This window comes from Simochromis diagramma, unplaced genomic scaffold, assembly GCF_900408965.1.
Source record: "Simochromis diagramma unplaced genomic scaffold, fSimDia1.1 OVJJ01000091.1, whole genome shotgun sequence".
NCBI classification, from domain to species: Eukaryota; Metazoa; Chordata; class Actinopteri; order Cichliformes; family Cichlidae; genus Simochromis; species Simochromis diagramma.
The window spans coordinates 3,169,640-3,188,343 of NW_024386901.1; the positions used below are offsets into that span (position 1 = coordinate 3,169,640).

Sequence of the window (18,704 nt, forward strand, 5' to 3'; positions counted from 1 at the left end):
GAATTCTACCCGTCCATTTTATTAACTGTTTATCCAACTTGGCGTCACAGAGGCTACCTAGTCTATCCCAGCTCTAACAGGGGAAATATCAGTACACAGTAAAGACATTACCAGGCCATCACAGGGCTAACACGGAGAAACAGACATTCACACACTTTAGAATCACCAGTTAACCAAATAAGCACTTTTAATTTTGCCAAGTCATTCACTCATTCAGCAGCCCTTATTTTTGGTCATGTGACTCTGTTAACCAATGTGGTGATACTTTTAAGAAAGCAAACCCAAGTGTTGTTACTAACCATGGCTTGGCTTATTTACCACATGTTGGCCAGCTGCCTCATACAGATTGCGGATGCCAGCACACTCTGTAATATGAATGTAGGGAAAGCAGGTGGTCCAGGTGCTGTTCCAGGATGGGAAAATAACTGAGGAATTCATAATGAATGAATGCACTGTCCACACCTCCTGTAAGACATCCACTAGTGTTGTTCTCAAACAGTCTGTGATAACATGTTTGGCGACAACATGCCAGTTGCTCAAACAGCAAAAATCATGAAATGTCTGGAGGGACTGGTCCTCAGAGACTTTATGGATTCTCTCCAACCTACTGTGGACTCACATCAGTAGTTATACAAAACTGATGATATCATTTGCATCACCCTCCATGCTCTTTAGCACCACCCAAACAGCAAGGAACAAACGCGTGTCTGTTTTTTGTGTGGATTACAGCTCAGCATTCAACACAGTCATCCAAAACACGACTGTTTGGTCTGCACACAATCTGCAACACACATTTTTCATTTATTATTCTATTGTAAAACTTTCTCAGACAAATGTAATATTTTGTAAGAGTACTAACACTCGCACATAGCGTTGTTCCATCCCATTTTAACGTCATTTAAGCTTACCTGATTGGAACTGTGTGCGAACCTGTTTCTGTGAGTGAGTGAGTGTGTTCCTTTCGAGGTAGTGGACACAATTTAATTTAATTTTATTAGTCGATGACGATAAAGGAATTCTGAATTCTAAATTTCGAAGAAGAGATAACAAACGGTGTCATGGTGACGCTGTGTTGTCATCATGTAATTACAACAAATAGCCACCAGGGGTCTGTAGAACTCAGTGACTGACTTCTGCGCAACAGGAATAAAAGGGATAAAAATATTTCTTCTTTACAGTCCTGAAGTGAATTCAAATTAGGAGGTCACATACAACAACAACAACACCACCAACAACAACAACAACAACGATGATGATGCATTTTTACTGAATATGTCTTTGGTGTCTTTTTCATAGCTCTTTCACATATTTTATACTTATCTATATGTGTGTAGACTCTATGTTTAAACATAATTATGTGCATTATATTTCATTTTGCAAACTTGCTAAATCTTTTTTTGAAAATGATTTTTGGTATTTAATTTTATTATTATACGTATATGTTAGAATGTGAACAATCGGCTAACAAGGTGAAAAGGTCACTTCTCATCTCACTGCGAGTTCAACTGTGATTATGGGACCGTTTACCGGATCTCGTGGCTTAAAGCAGAGTCTGTTTGCTTTGGTGCAAACACGTCACTCACAGGTCACTTTAAAAACCAGCTCCTCTTATTGCAAGAAAGATGTTTTTTAAAATGAAAGGCCCAGTTTCTATTATTGTCAGTGAATGTGCAGTTTCAGCAAAATAAAATAAAATAAAATAAGCAATCAAATTCGACGGTTTACGCTTTCTTTGCTTTATCTTTAGATATTTTTTTTTTATTTCTCTTAACTATATTTAGCATAAGTAGTAAAATCTGTTGTCCAGTCTAAATGTGTGCCCTCAAAACACACTGACTGTCCTTTAAATGTAACGCCCAGTAGGATTAAGTTCACCTTTAAGGTGATGGTGTGAAGAATTGTTGGAGACACGTGATTAAAATCCGGTGAAGTGCTGTGGGGCTGTGGGAGTGTGAGCCTCTGAGCGGCAGACGGAGAAGAGCAGCGTTCGTGGCAGGTAAGATCACGCTGTGTGCATTTACAAGTCAGATGCGGCGTCCTGCTGCACAGGAGGGAGATTTTTTTTTCTCTGTGAGCTTTGACTAAAAACAGCCTTTCCGCGAACAGATTTGTGCTCATATTTTGAATGGCGACGACTATTCCAACTGATGAAACAGTTTGACACATTATCACGGGATATCTTTGGTCACACCTGCGGGAGAATCGTCCTGCATTTGGTGTGGGAGCAGGCACGCTGACAACCTGTGGATTCCAGCAGCGAGACAAACGCGTCCAGAGTGCTTGCAGCTGATCTGCTGTGTGCCGTGCACGCTGGGTAATTGTGGGAATTTGTGATCCGGTGATAAAGAATCGTCTGAAGGTATTTGCAGATAATGACCTTGTGACGTTGATTAACATGATCTAATAATCATTTTCAAAAAAAAAATTACATTTTTTGTTCGATTAATTGGTGACTGTAAATTGGCTATGCAAACGCGAAGTGCTTGAAGTGTATAGAATAAAACACTGCATGAATGTATAGTTTTTGTGAAAATGTGGCTTGTACGACCAGAAAAAAGGCGCTGTGTAAATGCATGTGCATCACAGTTGCAGCAAACTCTGCTTTTTGCGTCTTTTGTTAAGAAATGTGGAAGGAGCGAAAGAACCGCTTCAGGAAACAGCCTTCAGCTGCCGGGAAATGGATGTCATTTATCCATCTCTCTTTTTGTGAACCCTATAGTAGCACCGATATGCACCAGTATAGTCTAATGTTCCACTGGAACTCTACTGGAGGGGCGAAAAATCATTCTGGAGAAAAATGATTCCCTCAGCTGATGTTTTGATGATGCTGCGTCTGAAGCTTTGTCCACATATCAAGGGAATTGCTTGCTGTGTGTGGATTTTTTTTTTGAAGGGGATGCTGGTTGCTGTGGTGGACGTTGTAGGCACTTCTGCACAGATGATCATCTTGCATATTTCCCACTCCGTCTTCTGCTCTTAACTTGGTCCCCACCGCAGTTATTTCACCTGTGATCTCTTTAAGTCACTTTCATGCTCTGTCTTTTCTGCATAACCTCTAGTCTCATCCTGTATGTGCACCGCTTAACAGTAAACAGCAACATTAGAATCACATCTTACTCAATCAGCCATTTGTGTACGCAGTGTCCTGTGCATGTAGATCCTGTCATCATGGAAGGGAACACTCAAAAGAGCTCATAATGGCACAACAGAGATACTGGTTTGCCTCACTGTTGGTTTAAGAGTTTTCCTTTAATGTACAGTTAAAATGTTATAAAATGAGTGTTTGTCTCAACCCCAAAAATCCAGTATCGATCGGTCTGGTTCCGCTTTTTAATTTCTGGTACAGCAGGTAGAGTTGGGCTGTCTTTTCTTTGCCCTGTTTTAGTCATAACACAAAGCACAGCAGCTTGCTTCAATTCTGTACTGAACGTGTCAATGTTTTTGGTGTTTTCATCACTTCAGCTCCAGAGCAAATAATCACATTGCTCAGACTTCCAAACAAATGCTGTAAGTTGTACGCACACATTTTTTTCAGTTTTCTTGTGGGAGTCAGAGGGTGTAAGAAAAGGGAAAAAAATCTTAATGGAATGGTGTGCAACCTCTTTGCTGGTTGCCTAGCAACTTCATTCAGTGCATTCACATGCACTTTAGGTTCACACTGCATGAGAAACCGGGTTACTGTAATTGGAGCATGGAGTTAGAGGTACCTTATTTTCTGGGTGTCTGCTTCTGGTGCCTGAAAAGTCATCTTCAGTAGTGACAGTTGATTGTATTCCTAAATAATTCCAACCTCTTACAGTCTGAATAACTTTTGATTCCGTGAATGTTTAACTTTTTCTAACTGAATACATAAATGAATAAATTAGGCATGGTAGGGAGTCTGGCTTTATTTGACTTCTACTTAGACAGCTTGCTGTTGAAGGCTTCAGCTTTGGGTTCTGCACCAGTATCTGCTCAGGCTGCATAGCAGGTCCAAAGGGCTTTGTTAGTAACCACAAGTAATGACAAGAATGTAGACAACTTCTCTGCTTGGTGCCAAGTTTGCTCATTACTGTCATCAGTGTGCTGCTAAAACAGCACATCTCTCATTCTCTAGTTGATTTTCAGTATTTGGCACTTGTCAGCCGACGGTGCAGCATATGTGTCATCCTCCTATAGGAGGGTATTCCTTGCCTGAGAAAGCATACAGACTAAAAGTTGCACAGGTTAGGAACGTCGGCTGGTGGCTCTTAGCTTCCTTTGCTCTTTGAATTACGCTGTCAGCAGGCTGGCGTGCTGTCGATGATATGCACAGCAGCAGGGTCTTTCAAGTGTTAAATCACAGTCTCATCCGTCAGATTCAGCTTCCTGTAGCTGATGCTTGATTAGTCACTGACTTGAAATGAAGAACAGCGTGCACGCTCATCATCATCACCACGCCGAGTTTATCTCAGAGGCCCGTTGCATTCTTTGTCCGAATTCTTCAAAGATCTTCATGAGAACCAGACTCGTCTTTTTACTGCCTTTTCGTGATACTTTACACTTTTTTTTTTTTGTCCAATCAGAAGAACTTAAAGTATGTATTGGCAGTTTGCATGTAGAGGCTTTTTTTTTCTTCTCTTCATTGTCTCATATGTGAAAAATGGATATGTGTGACATGTGCTTGGTATCATATAGGCTCAAAAACCCAACCATTCAGCTTTTCAGTGTTTGCCTCACAGCAGGAAAAAATGTGGAATGTTGTGGGACGGCTTTTAAAAACAGCAGATAACATAATCATACATACAGGAGCTCTCAAAAGGTGCTTTTAATTGCTTTAATTGCACAGAAAATAAAGAAGTTAGTGTTCCTCCAGCATATTTTTTTTTTCTCCCGGTTTCTCCATCATGATTGGCTACCACAAAATAGAAACTAAAAACTTGATTTGCTGATCCTCTTTTTTTGTTTGTTTTAAATGTAGGGTGTAACGCCGGTCCAGGAAATGCCAGAGTGTGTTTGACCGAAGAAGATGCCGCCCCTCTTTAATGAAAGTACAGGTAGGAGAAGTGAGCTCCTAAACGTGTAATAATTCAGAAAGGTTCAGAGGACTCTGTTTGATTTGTTTATGTTTTCCAGTTTGCATGTGCCCTCATCACACTTTAATTAAAAACCAGATTTTAATCAGCAAAGTGGAAGTCAGAAAGAGAATAGTCAAATTAGCGGTGTTGTGATTGGTGTTACTGCTGAAACACTTCCCATAAATAACAGAAAACAAAGGATATGTCATTATATTTTCTCAGTGAGTGAGCTGTTTTTGCTCTAGATCAGCAGTCAAAATATCAAACACATTCGCTTTATAATGATATAAGGAGGATAAAATGTTTGGCACTCTCGCCTAGTAAATGATTTATGACTAATTAATTAACTCAAAGTGAATCAGAACAAAAGAAAGTGAAATTCGAGGCTCGTGTTTTGATGCCAGCAACACAACTTACCTTCTTGACACAAAACTTTAGTGCTGTAGTCTGGCAGATACCTTTCCTACAGCTGACGGAGTGTCCTGCGATTGAACCTTGACCCCAGGTAACTCCTCCCACCTGTCAGCTGTAGAGTGGCTTATGATCACATGAGTCCTCCCCCTCACCACTCCTCTACCTTGGTGCTCACCCGTGCATGCCCGGACATGCTGTGAAACACTGAGAGAGGGTGGAGACAAAAAAAAACAAAACAAGAAAAACCGGAAGGCATGAGAGAGCGAGAGAGAGACGGGGGGGGGTTGAGGGAAGGCAAAGATCCGTGGGTGTGGGAAAGGGGGAAAAAAATGTCACGCTACAGCTGCAGTTTTGGGTCGATTCTCAAAAAAGAAGCAGGACAGAAAGTGAGAGAAGAGGGGAAACTGTGGCTGTAATTGGAGCACACCGAGGGCGACTCAGACAGGGGAGGGGGTGAGATACATGCCATTAAGTCAGCGAGAAACATGCTGTCATTGACTCATTCCTCATTTCCTTCTCCCTCTTTCTTGATATCTGACAGAGCAGCTCCATGATCCCCCACGAGAAGCATGGTGAACTGTAGCATTTCAGACTCGGCGACACAAAGATCAAGACGTTGAGAGAGAAAGAAGAGGTGCACCTTTCCCGACTTAACCTTTTTCTGACTTTTTTTTTTTTTTTTGTCAGCCTTACACCTTGGGACCTACGGGAGAAAGACAACTAGCGATAATAATCGCCTGATGCAACACTTTCAGAAACTGACAAGCTAAAGAAATATCCAGTTATTGCCTAGAGCTGTCACACACACACACCGGCTGCAGCTGTACCACAAAGAGGAGTGGAGTTAGTCACCGAGTATGGGATGTGACATTCACAGTGCTAAGTTGTCCCCTGGATGTCAGGACCCCAGGAACAAATGAGCAGCAGTGGATTTGGCAGCAGCTCCAGCTTGCTTCAGGGCCGGCGTTTTTATTGCCGGGAATGGGCCCTGGACAAGCTGCGTCGCTGCCTGGACGCCCGCTCGGGGCCCGGGCAAGCTCCCGGGATCCTGGTAACGGGGGGACCTGGTGCCGGGAAGACAGCTCTGTGCACCGAGGTGGTGTCCCCCACCTCAAAGGCAGGGCTGGCAGTTGGGTTGGCACAGCGTTGCCTTGCGGCCCACTTCTGCCAGAGGGAGGACCAGACGAGTACAGTGCTGTGGAGGTTCGTCCTGGGCTTGGTGGAACAGCTGAGGGCCTCTCCTCTCCTCTCTCCAGGGTACGAAGAGCTCCTTAACAGCCCATCTGTATCCTCTGCCTTGGAGCCTCTCACGTGTCAAAGAGACCCTAATGAGACCTTCAAGAGGTTTGTACCATGTGTGTTTTTTTTTTTTTTTTTTTTTTTTTTTTTTTTTTTTGTCCTACAAAAGTCCTACAAAAAGTCAGCGCTTCCATCTTTTGAGATCAGTTTTGTTGAAACACATCAGTGGGAAATTTCCCACTTCTTCTAAATGAAAGGGAAAAGAAAGTTGCCTGAAACAAATCCAGGTGCTCAGCGTGTATGTGCACGTTCAAGGGTATGGCTCATGCCCAGCTCATCACAGCAGAATTTATGTGGGGGTCTGTAAATCATGATGCTGGTGATGAAAGCCGGAGCAAAGTTCCGACTTCGTGCGTGGGAAAAGCGGTTTATCAGATTCCAAAATCAATGAAAACAGGCCGACGGAGTCCTGGCACTGCAGCTCGGTGCTGTTAATTAAGTGGCCTGTTTGAGTATTTAGTTTTAAATGTAGCTGTTAACATCATTGTAAATACACGATCTGTTATCTGTTTACTGTCAACCTGCTGATGACCCATTTTGTGTTTTGTTAACATGATGATCTTAACTCTATGCAACACGGAAGCTATGAAATTCAATCCGTGACCATCCGGTTATCTGACAGCATCTAGGATTAGGGCTGTTATTGTTTGAATCCAGTTCCATGCATTGAAATCTATATAACTTTTTTTGTTTTGTGGCAGAAAGTCTGAAATTTTATTCATTTTATTGCATGAAAGATTAAAGTAGTAAGCTAAACATCATTTCCAACACTTGTTGAGTTGCCAGAGTTGGTATGAGCTCCTGTAATTGGGGGAAGGACTAGCAGAGTTAGTTGTGGACATCTCACAAAGCCACCTTACCTTCGACCTTTTACTTGGATGGACTCGGCTTGGGTTTGAATTCACAGGTTTCCAGTGTTAACACATTTTGCAAAGCTCCCTTTTCATTGTTTGCAGTTCGGTGAAGCTGAAGTTTTTCCCACATCTCCACTTAAGATCACTGAGCTCAAAAACAGTAGTGCCTGTCTGGTCTGCCTTCTGAGAGAGGACCACCCTAAATACCATGATCCAGTAGATAAAAAGTGAGCTGAATAAAGGCTGCTGTCATAAAGTAATGTGCATGTAAAGAGTGAAGCTGCCTCACTCTCAAAACAAAAACAGAGTAAAGCACGAGCAGCTGTTCATGTTGTGGGAAAATGCTCCAGCAGAGCTTAAAGGTTATCTTTGTTTTTGTCTAAATAAAGGTGGCTTTCTGCAGGTGTTTAGACTCTCAGCAGGCAGTTAACTGCCTCAGAATCTGTACATGTAAAAGCTGCAGTGAGCGGCAAACAGAAGCCGGTACAGTCGCAGGAAAAGTGTGCAGCAGCCATTCTTCCTCGTCTTATATTTATGTCTCCCCCTCATAATGCCGCCCATTCACAACACACAATGGGGCCTCCAGTGAATGAACGCTGCAGTGTTATTTACAACATAACATCCTTTCAGAGACGGAGGGGGGAGGGAGGGAATTGAGGGGGACAAAGAGGTGAAAAAATGCCTCCGGCTCCCCGGTGACCGTCTCGGCACCGGTCAGCGAGGTCACTCTCCTCTCTGAGACTTTGACACGTTGCCGGTGTGTTTGCTTTGCGGTGAGTCGGAGCGCTTCTGCACTCCTCCTCTGTTTGCTCTCCTCTGGTGTGAAGTGCTGAGCTGAATTCCACATTCCCCTCAGACTGGCTCGCAGCCAGCAGCTGTTTGTGTTGGGGGGCTCTTTTGAGAGAAGGTGGCTGCGGGTGAAGCTCCACTGTGTCAGGACACCCATGGACAAATTGAAGAAACGTGGATTTGAATTGGCAGTGAAAGAGAAGGAAAATAAGCCTGTGTGTAGTGCAGTGCTTCCTCTGTCTGGGTCTGTTCGCTAAACTGGTGTCTTATATTGATTTTAATCCGAGCCATAGAAACAACTGTTCAATACTGGGTCGTGCCCTTTTTGGTGTTCGCGCTAACCTAAGTGCCAAGATGGGAAAATGTATCATTTCAGACACACGAGCTGACGGTTCACTCAGTCACTGGACACTTGTGGCTATGCTAGCTTCTTGGGAGACACATAATCTGATGACAAAGTGCTACAAACTGCCGCTGGACTTCCCATGACAGCAGTAATGACAGTCAACAGCAGGACAAATGGGCGGCTTGTAGTGAAGCTCTTTCTAAGTAAGCTCAGTAATAGGTAGTGAATTGTGTTGAACATCTTTCATATCAGTTCGAGTAAAGCCACCATACTTTAAAGTGCACATAGCATTGGCTGCAATGTCCTGTGTGTGTAAGAAAATATATTAAAAGTATACAATACAAATACAGTTGTCTCTACAGGATTTATCCAACTAGATCACCCATGTTAAATGACTGTGTCACCTGAATGAAAGAATTACCCTTCCTCCTCCTCACGTCAGAGGGAGTGTTGTTTTAATCAGATAACTAAAAGCGCGCAGTGCTATGATAAGCTTGTCATAACCTAGCTGAAATCATCACTCAGAGCAGGATGTCGCTCTTCTTTTTACTGCGTAATATACTTGATAATAAAGGTCGAGTCTATTATCTGGTTAGCTAAGTCTTGAAATATTAGTGACCTCAAGACATTGCAAAAGACCTTTTGTAAGCAGCTTTGATGATTCATCAAATAAAGCCACAATCTCACAAAACTACCAGTGGCCGCTCCCAGCCTATCAAATCTGAGGATTTGCTTCCTTTTATTAATTCAAACCCTACTCACGAAAAGCTATTTAATTTCAAAATAACAGATACATTAACTGATCATATAAACTTGGGAACTGTTTGGGGTGGTGCCATTTGTTTCAGAACATGCATATAATCCTGTTTGTTTTAGTGTCTCATCCAGGCATGAGATAACTATTAGGCCTATCGCTCGCCAAAGTCTAATCGTTATAGAGATGACTAATTTTTTTTATATATATTTAAAGTGGTGAAACTTCTCCTCCCACTCCTTATTATGTACATATGAATCCAGAGCTGATTAATTCTTGACCCCTGAGTTTAAGCAGTTAGAGACTCAGCTTACTTTAGATTGTTTAAGTCTGAGTGAAACTCTTTTGAGGTAGTTTTTAAAAAAAATATATATAATGTTGAATATGTGACATTATTTTGAGATTAAAGTTTTTCTCCTCTTGACGTTTTACTTCTAAAACAAACAAACCAAAAAGACAACAACTGTTAAATCCATTAGATGAAAACCTGTTTGGCCTCTAATGGTACCTGGACCTTGTGGTCATTTTTAAACACAGACATTAACACTAATGACAGCTCACATACAAACCCACACCCTGTGTTTGTTGCAGGATAAGGCATTTTTGCCAGCTGTAAAGCTCTTCTGAAAACTAGCGCTGTGCAATACTGCACATCGTGGCATCGATCGGATACCAAGTAATTCCAAGTAGTGTTGCCGATAATAGCGCTGATGCTTTAAATTTATAAAGCCAGCTTATGAGCTTATGTAGGGAAGAGCAGTGTGTCATGACCTATGAGGTAAATTTTAAGCACCTTTAGGCGACTGTTGTTGTGATTTGGTGCTATTAAAAATAAAACTGAATTGAATAATCATATATTTGCAAATTCTGAACACATTTTATAACAACTAAATCACCGAACTACATGCTGAACTTGGATGGAAACAAAGTATTGATCCTCTTGTGCTAGTATCAATCTGATACCAATACCAGTACTGGCATTGATTCGATATTGGTATTGTACTATCGATATTTGGAAATTTGAATGATCCCTCAAGGGGTGTCACTTTTTTCCCAGGTGAGAAGCTTTGCTATAATACTGCTGCTGACCTGCACCCATGACACGGAAGTGCAGCCACTGAGATTGGACATCAGGGTCAAGAAGTTCAATGGTGTCTTTGCCGTGCATCAATAATAATAATAATAATAATAATAATAATAATAATAATAATAATGTGAAAAGAATTGCCAGTTTGATAGCGTGTGTGAGAGAGAGACCAGGGTGGAGCTGGAAATTCACATGTTCCATTAACCTGAGTCACCATCAGATCACAGCAGGGTGTGGGTGCTGACCGCAGTGATTAAAAGGCAGTGACGCCGCTATTTTAGCTTTAGCCAAGTTTGTAATTGTTTTATGGTTTTGCAGCTTGTTCCGGTGTTTAATGAAAGTGTGGGGTGTGGGGCTAAATTGCTGTTTAGTTCTCTTGATTACAGTTTGATATCTGTGTTAACAGGTTAACATGAGAGTCGGCTTTAATTTTACTGCAGAAGCATCTGATAGCAGTTGTCCTGGTTGACTCTTGTTTACCCACTTGTAGTTTGGATTTGACATAAATTATTGTGAAAGTGTAAATGGAATTGCTTAGTTTGCCTGACATTTGCTTACTTTTTTTTTTTTTTTTTGAGTTCTTTTTCAAAGGCTGAATGAAACTGATTATGACTCCAGTACTACTGAAGATTCAACATATGCAAAACAATGAAAAAAACTTCCATAAAATGCAGTAAGAAAACTAAACTCCACACTTTAAATAAAGATGCCTGAAGTCGCAGCAAAGTCTGACTGTCACTCCCAGTGACTCACACTGACAATGTGTGAAAGATCTAATCTGCTTTGTTGGCACAAACGAGTGTTCGCAATGTTACTTTTCTTTTTCAACTCTATTATCAACCCACGAATCCTGCTGTTATTACATTGTCTTAAGTGTAATGTCTTGCACTGTGTGTCTGCCTCTTCCTCGCATGTCCTTAGAGCAGTGTTGGAACCCCTGTCGGACCTTCCTCCTCCTGCCCAGACTCTGATGATGGTTATAGACTCTCTGGATGTAGAATATGGACCAAGGGAAGGAGTTAGGAAGAGTGGCTCCATTGCAGAGCTTTTAGCCTGCAGTCAACACCTGCTGCCCAGCTGGTTGCTGCTCATCTGTTCGGTCCGCCGCCATAATAAGGCCCTGTGCAAGATGTTCTCAAGTATGTACATACTTCTCTTATAAGATTATGCAATATATTACAAAATAAATAAATGCGATCAGTTACATGTGAACACAAGATGACATATGGGTTGGTTAGGGTGTGGCCATGATTGTGCAGTGAAATCACTATTTTTGTCATCTAAAAATGCACTGACAAACACTGATCAAGTAGTTTAATTGGCTGTTCACTGCAATACAGTAAACAAACAAGAATTTTCAAAATTTCTATTGAGATGCTACTTAGGTCTGTGAAGGTTCTCAGTCATCCAGCTCATCGTAGAAGCTCGGAAAGAAAAGCCTCTGGACTCTTTTAAGTTGCTTGAAGACGTTTCACCTCTCATCCGAGAAGCTTCTTCAGTTCTAGGGTCAAACGGTGGAGAGTTCCAGATTTAAGTCCTGTGGGAGTGTGTGTCTCCCCCCCCCCCCCCCCCCAAGAGAGACAATGGTCCCCCTAATGCTCCTCTACCTAATCACACGAGCCAAGGTGTGAAGACGGGTGTCGGTCACAATCAGGTGAAACGTGAAACGTCTTCAGCAACTTGAAGAAGTCCAGACGCTTTTCTTTCCAAGCTCCTTAGACCAGGTGCTACTTAGCTTAGCACCTCAGGCAACACCCTAACGTGGTTTTATTTCTACACCTGCTAAGCACATTCTCCATTTTGCCATTTTAAAAGTGGAACTTTATACCAAATCATCCAGGACTTAGATAAATTGTTAGCTGGAGGTCTACCATTACACTAGAACAACCTGGCATAGAGTTTTCAAAATAAGAAGCAAAAAAAAAACAAAGCATCACATAAGACTGAAAAAATGCAAAACCTAAAGAAAACTGTAGATAGAATCCATGAGGAATATAAAAAACCAAACAACTGTCCTATCTGTTGTAGGTTTTCGTAAACTCTGTCTGGATGATCTGCGGAAGCCTCCAGCAGTCCGTGACGTACAGCAGTACATCCTCTGTCGTCTGGATGAAGAAGCAGCGCTTCGTCGACAGCTCACCCCTGATACCGCTGATATGCTGAATCTTCTGCACATCAAAAGTGGCGGCTGCTTTCTTTTTCTTCAGCGTGTTCTGGACGGTGTGGCAGCTTCGCTGGTGGGTCTGCGAGAGATCCGGGACATCCCCGGGACTCTCAACGGACTCTACCTTTGGCTGTGCCAGAGATTGTTCCCCCGAGGGCGCTTCATCTACGTAAGGCCTCTCCTCAATGCCCTCTTGGCTGCCCCGAGGCCCCTAACACCCCAGCAGCTATTCATGGCAGTCTGGACTCAGGACACCTTATTAAGTCTTCAGGACTTTGAGAACAAACTCCAAACCCTCTCTGCGCTCCTAATCGATGGAACCGGAGGCACCAAACTAATTTTTCATGCAAGCTTTACAGAGTGGCTGACAGATGTTAAGTACTGCACACAGAAATATCTGTGTAGCAGAACAGAAGGTCATAGCATGCTTGCATCATCTCTGACTCTACAGGGACCTAACCTTGACGTTGAGGAAACTTGCCAGCTAGCCACACACTTAATTTGCTCAGGGCACCATAAAGATAAACCTGCATTTTTGGCACTGTGGATGCTGTGGGCAGGTGTACGTGCTCTTAACCCCACCTGCAGTAAAGCACTTGCCACATCCTTAGCTCAGCTTCCTGTTTCAGTGAGTCAGGATGTTGCTCAATTGCTGATGAGAAGTGGACTAGTCTCTCGAACCTTTTTTTCTGGAGCAGACTCAAGTGATGCAATGCATAGTGTAGGTAAAGAAGGAATTAATGTGCAACAGACACTTCAAAGGGAGACGTCTATAAAGGACCTGCTTGCCAGTGGCATGTCTGTAAACCAGCCTGGTTCTACAGATGGACAGACTCTGCTTGCTAGCGCAGCCCACGAGGGTTCTGCAAATTTAGCTAAACTTCTCCTTTCACATGGCTCTGATCCACTGATCAGTGATCATCAGGGTCAAACGCCACTGACTTTAGCCTCCAGGCAGGGTCACGTCAAACTGTTGTCTGAACTCCTAGAATGGGCCAAGAGCCAGGACCAAAAAACTGCAGTACAGATGATGGAGCATGTTGACAATGAAGGATGGACAGCGTTGCGCTCTGCAGCTTGGGGTGGACACGCTGAGGCTGTCCATCTACTGCTGGATGCAGGAGCAGATGTAGATGGATGTGACAGCGAGGGCCGAACTGCTCTCAGAGCTGCTGCATGGGGCGGTCATGATGAAATTGTTCTCACACTACTGGACTATGGGGCTCAAGTTGACAAAGCTGATAGCAAGGACCGCACACCACTTATCGCAGCTGCCTATATGGGACATCATGAAGCAGTGGCAATATTGTTGGACCACAATGCACAAGTTGATTTGGCTGATGGAGATGGACGCACTGCTCTGTCAGTTGCAGCTGTCTGTGTCCCTACAGCAGCAGGGGTCAAAGGTTTTGGAGAGGTAGCAAGTCTGTTACTGGAGCGTGGAGCAGATCCAGGGCACAGAGACCATGATGGAATGACACCGCTTCTTCTTGCATCCTATGAGGGCCATGAAGATGTAGTCGAGCTTTTGTTAGAAGCTGGTGCTGACGTAGATGAAACTGCTGGACCTGACGGCAGTCTGCCTGCTGCTGCTGCTGTTACTCCCCTCCTGGCAGCAGCAGCAATGGGACACATGAAGACCGTGTCACGGCTGCTTTTCTGGGGAGCGGCTGTGGATGCCATTGATTGTGAAGGCAGGACGGCACTATGTCTAGCAGCAGCCAGAGGGAGCGTAGAGGTTGTCCGTACATTGCTGGACCGAGGCCTGGATGAGAACCATAAAGATGATCTTGGCTGGACTCCATTGCACGCTGCTGCGTGTGAAGGACATCGTGCAGTTTGTGCCATTTTGACAGAAGAAGGCAGCATGGCACGAGTTGGAGAGATGGACATCGAGGGACGCACTCCCCTTATACTAGCTGCCCAAGAAGGCCATTGGAGCACTGCCAAACTTCTATTAGACAGACGGTCTCCCATTGACCACAGGGCCTATGATGGGCATTCTGCCTTGAGTGCTGCACTCCTGGAGGGCAATACTGATGTTGCAGAGCTGCTTATGAAACGAGGGGCTGATACTGATGTCCGGGATGCCGAAGGGCGTCCTTTGCTCTACCTCCTAGTATTGGAGGGTCGCCTTGATATGGCTACTCTCCTAATTGAGAAAGGGGGTGTTCCTCTGGAGTCCAGAGACTCTGAGGGCCGTACAGCGCTTCATGTGGCTTCCTGGCAAGGATTTGTAGAGATTGTAGACCTACTTTTAAGACACGGGGCGAATCCCAATGCACAAGATGCAGAGGGGAGACCACCAATACTTTCAGTGGCTTGGACAGGACACGCTAAAGTAGGACATCGCCTCCTAGAAGCCAGTGGCATCAATATAAACCTTGCTTGCCATCAGGGGGCAACAGCTCTGAGCATCGCTGCCCAGGAGGGACATGCTAACATCGTTGCAATGCTTCTAGAAAGAGGCTCAAATCCCAATCACATGGATAAATATGGCCGCAGTCCGGTCAAAGTGGCTGGGAAACATGGACACTATAACATTGTCAGGATGTTGGAGAGCTATGGAGCCAAGCCATATCTAGGTGTGTTGCCTAACTCTAGTACTGTATCCCCTTCAAAATCCAACATGATCTCATCTTTAGGAATCTCAGAAAGTAGTGGAGGTGAAGTAACTGCTGCAACCTCATCGTCCTCGGTTTCTTCTCCAGGATCCACTGCAGAACGATTCCACTCCATGCAGAGCTCCCAAACCTCATCGACCTGCCACTCACTGGCCACGGTGCAGACAGTGCCAGCTGACAGCCTCAGCTTTATACAGCAGATCCAACAGCACTCACTGCCCCGCAGTCGTAGCCGTAATTCCACCCTCCCTCCACCAGGGGGCTCGGGCATAGGCAGTCTCCACGGAAGCAGTAAGAGGCAACCCAAAGGGAGCCCTCCCCCTACTGTGTGCACAGTCACTGCCATAGTGCATAATTACGAATTGCCTCAGAAAGACCTATCATCTGGACTTGAATATCATGACAAAATAAACAAACAAAGCTCAAATTTAATAAAAACAGAGAGGACTAATTACACAGGTGGTAAATGGAACTCTGTAATGGCTTCACTTGGGATAATGCCAGGACAGGACCAACCGCTAGGTGCTAAAAACCGAGAGAACGCTCCTCTCGGATACCCGTACAGGCTTCAGAACCCACTTCAAGAGGAAGCTTGGGATTCTAAACCCCAGAAGAACATTTTGTCACCGGTTTGCTACAGCTTTTCCCCCGTCCCACCCTGTAGTGCCTTGCCAGATGATGTAATGGTCACTATGACAACCACAGACCCACAGCTTAATCTCAAACGGGCCATCAAACTGCAGTTTGAGGGTCCCACCAGTGTAGCCTTACACAAGAGAGAGACTCCTCTGTGACTGGTACTCAAGTAAGTTGCCTAAGTTAGCATTGACTAGATTTTCTTCACAACCTTTTTACTGTACTGTGGCTCAGTGATGTAAATAATTCAATAATTCAACTGTCAGCAGCAAAAATGCAAACATAGTAACTGTCAAACCAAATTCATTTTAGTTCAAGAGTGTCCAGTGAGAATAAAATTGACAGGATCAAGTCTTTGATAGGTGACTTGGTTAATTAGATAAATTGACTATGTGCACGAGACAATGCTAACTTCCTGGTTTGAGACCGGATGTGGGGTTGTGCATTTCCGGTAGCTTTACTTTGCGGTCAATCGCTACTGCGAAGATATACTCCAAAATCATGTCCAAAACTCGAAAACGGAAAGATCGCGTTAAGTTACAAAGAGCAGAAGGTGGGAACACTCACCACTGTTGTGTCATAAAAAATCTAATGATCAATTTTGACGTTTAAAGAGTTTAGATCGATCAGTTGTTTACATCACTCAACACAAGCAGAACTGCATTACTGCATGCAGAAGACACATCGTTCACATTCAGAAGTATCTCTGTATAATGACTGGTCTTATGATTCAAACAGGCAAATGTTCAGCATTCAAACTACAGGTGTAGAATAGTCAAACCAGATGTTTCCCGTTATGTCGATATCAGCTAGTCAAGTACACACCTACACAGCATGTTAACAAACCGTGAAAAAAGCCACACAAAAAATGAATGATTGCTGGTAAGGGTTTCTGTACATTAGTATTTACGAAGGGTATGTTGTGACTTACCTTCAAAATTACAGCGGTCCCTCGCTATAACGTTCACCTTTCACCTCGCTGTTTCACGGATTTTTTTTAGTGCAAGTTTGCATGCTTTTTTTTTTTTTTTTTTTTTTTTTTTTACGTCACATTGTGTCCTGCGTCCTGATCGCTGCAGACGATCTCCTCCGTGACGTCTCTCCTGTACAGTACAGAATCGCTGCATTGATCGCTAGCAGTGTGACTCTGAAGTGCAGTACTGTATGTCCACGGTGTCCACGAAACGTTTTGCACCGTCAAAAAATAAAATTGGCTACTTGATTTCACCTATTGCTGGTTATTTTTAGAACATAACACCCGCGATAAACGAGGGAAAGCTGAGAAATATAACATTTGAATCCCTTTTCTCTTTTGCTCTGAGGTGCGGGGGAAAAAATATCGACAAGTCGATGAACATCATTTACAGATATATTGGGTAAATGCCCAAGACATCTATAGAAATGTTAATCACCACTTGATTCATTCATTTGCTTAACTTGTTTTGGACTGTAAACCAGGCGCGAATAGGACACCGGAAACAAAGCTCCCCACAGGAGTTTCCGCACCGGAAGTAGCATATGCTAACGTGCACATAGTCAATTAGATGGTGAGACTGTTATTTTGAAGTCCATTTATCAATCTGTTTTCTTATTTAATTCAGGATTGTAGGGGTCCTGGAGCCTATCCCAGCTGTTACTGGGCGGGAGGTCGAGCACACCCGGGACAGTTTAACAGTTGATCACTGAGCTAACAGACAGCCAGAGACAGACAGCCATTCATACCCCGATTTAAAAGTTTAAAAATTACTAATTGATCTAAAGTAATTAAGTGGAGAGAACCACACACTTACACTGCACAGCATTTATTTCCCCTTTCTTTTTTATTCAAATGCTAATGATTTTCTTTCTTTTAGGTGGAGTGGGACATTTTATGTTCAAGGAGATGGCAGTTTTTTTGGCAGTGATTCACTGGGTTCAAATGAGAGGAAATCATTCCTTTTTTCAGCATCCTTTCAGAAAACCAGAGGAAGAAGAGACTGAATGACATTAAAGCCTTTGTTTCTTTTTGTTTTACCTGTTGTGTGGGAGGAGCAGAGCACATCCTTACAGACAAAATCATGCTGATATATTTAGTGTAAAGCATGACTTGGATGTTATTTTTCTATGATAGCATACTTTTGATCGGCACTGGTCTGACAAAAAATACCTTTTTACTATTTTATTTTTATTTATTTTACCCCGTAGAGCCATTATAGAGTAATGGTTGAGGGTTTTTTTTGTTTGTTTTTGTTTTTAAACAGTCATGTTCAAGAGCTTTAAGCTTGTGGCCTTGACCTTTTAGGGAAGCCTTTGGTATTTGCTATAAACTGGCCTACATCCCCCATAGTTGTTCCATAGCTGTCAACCAAAAATAATTTTCAGAAAAACAAGCCTACCAGAGCCTGACCTACTGCTGGTTTATGATACAGTGCTAACCCTAAAACGCCGCCAAGTTTGCAGAATGCAACTTGGCTCACTGACAGTGTGTCTGTGAGCAGGCAGGAAGGAAAATGAAAACTGGACAATAAAAACTGAGGGTGGATGTGGTAGGGCTGTTAATTCCAAACGTGTATGTGGCCTAAAATGTTTTGTTTTTATTCATTTTTTTTTTCATCAATATTTAATTACATAAATTAAAATGGCAAGTGATGCCATAAAATGTTCTGTGTGGTTCTTCGTGTGTTTTATACTTTTACTGTAGCTGCATTTCAAGCACTTTTGC

General features: G+C 43.1%; 1 protein-coding gene across 9 annotated transcripts; it reads left to right on the top strand.

Annotated features, from left to right (window-relative positions):
• The first annotated feature begins 1,866 nt into the window (after positions 1-1,866).
• On the top strand, positions 1,867-18,488 carry ankrd50l (ankyrin repeat domain 50-like). 9 transcript variants are annotated; one of them, XM_040034812.1, is made up of 7 exons: positions 1,871-1,996; positions 2,107-2,359; positions 4,940-5,015; positions 5,992-6,794; positions 11,501-11,718; positions 12,608-16,172; positions 17,857-18,488. In XM_040034812.1, the coding sequence occupies exons 4-6, from the start codon at positions 6,346-6,348 to the stop codon at positions 16,159-16,161; spliced, it is 4,221 nt and encodes a 1,406-aa protein (XP_039890746.1). In that variant the 5' UTR covers positions 1,871-1,996; positions 2,107-2,359; positions 4,940-5,015; positions 5,992-6,345; the 3' UTR covers positions 16,162-16,172; positions 17,857-18,488. The 9 variants fall into 9 exon arrangements, with proteins under 9 accessions (XP_039890748.1, XP_039890753.1, XP_039890754.1 ...); XM_040034815.1 differs by having other exon boundaries at positions 5,997-6,794; XM_040034816.1 differs by having other exon boundaries at positions 6,138-6,794.
• The last annotated feature ends 216 nt before the right edge of the window (positions 18,489-18,704 follow it).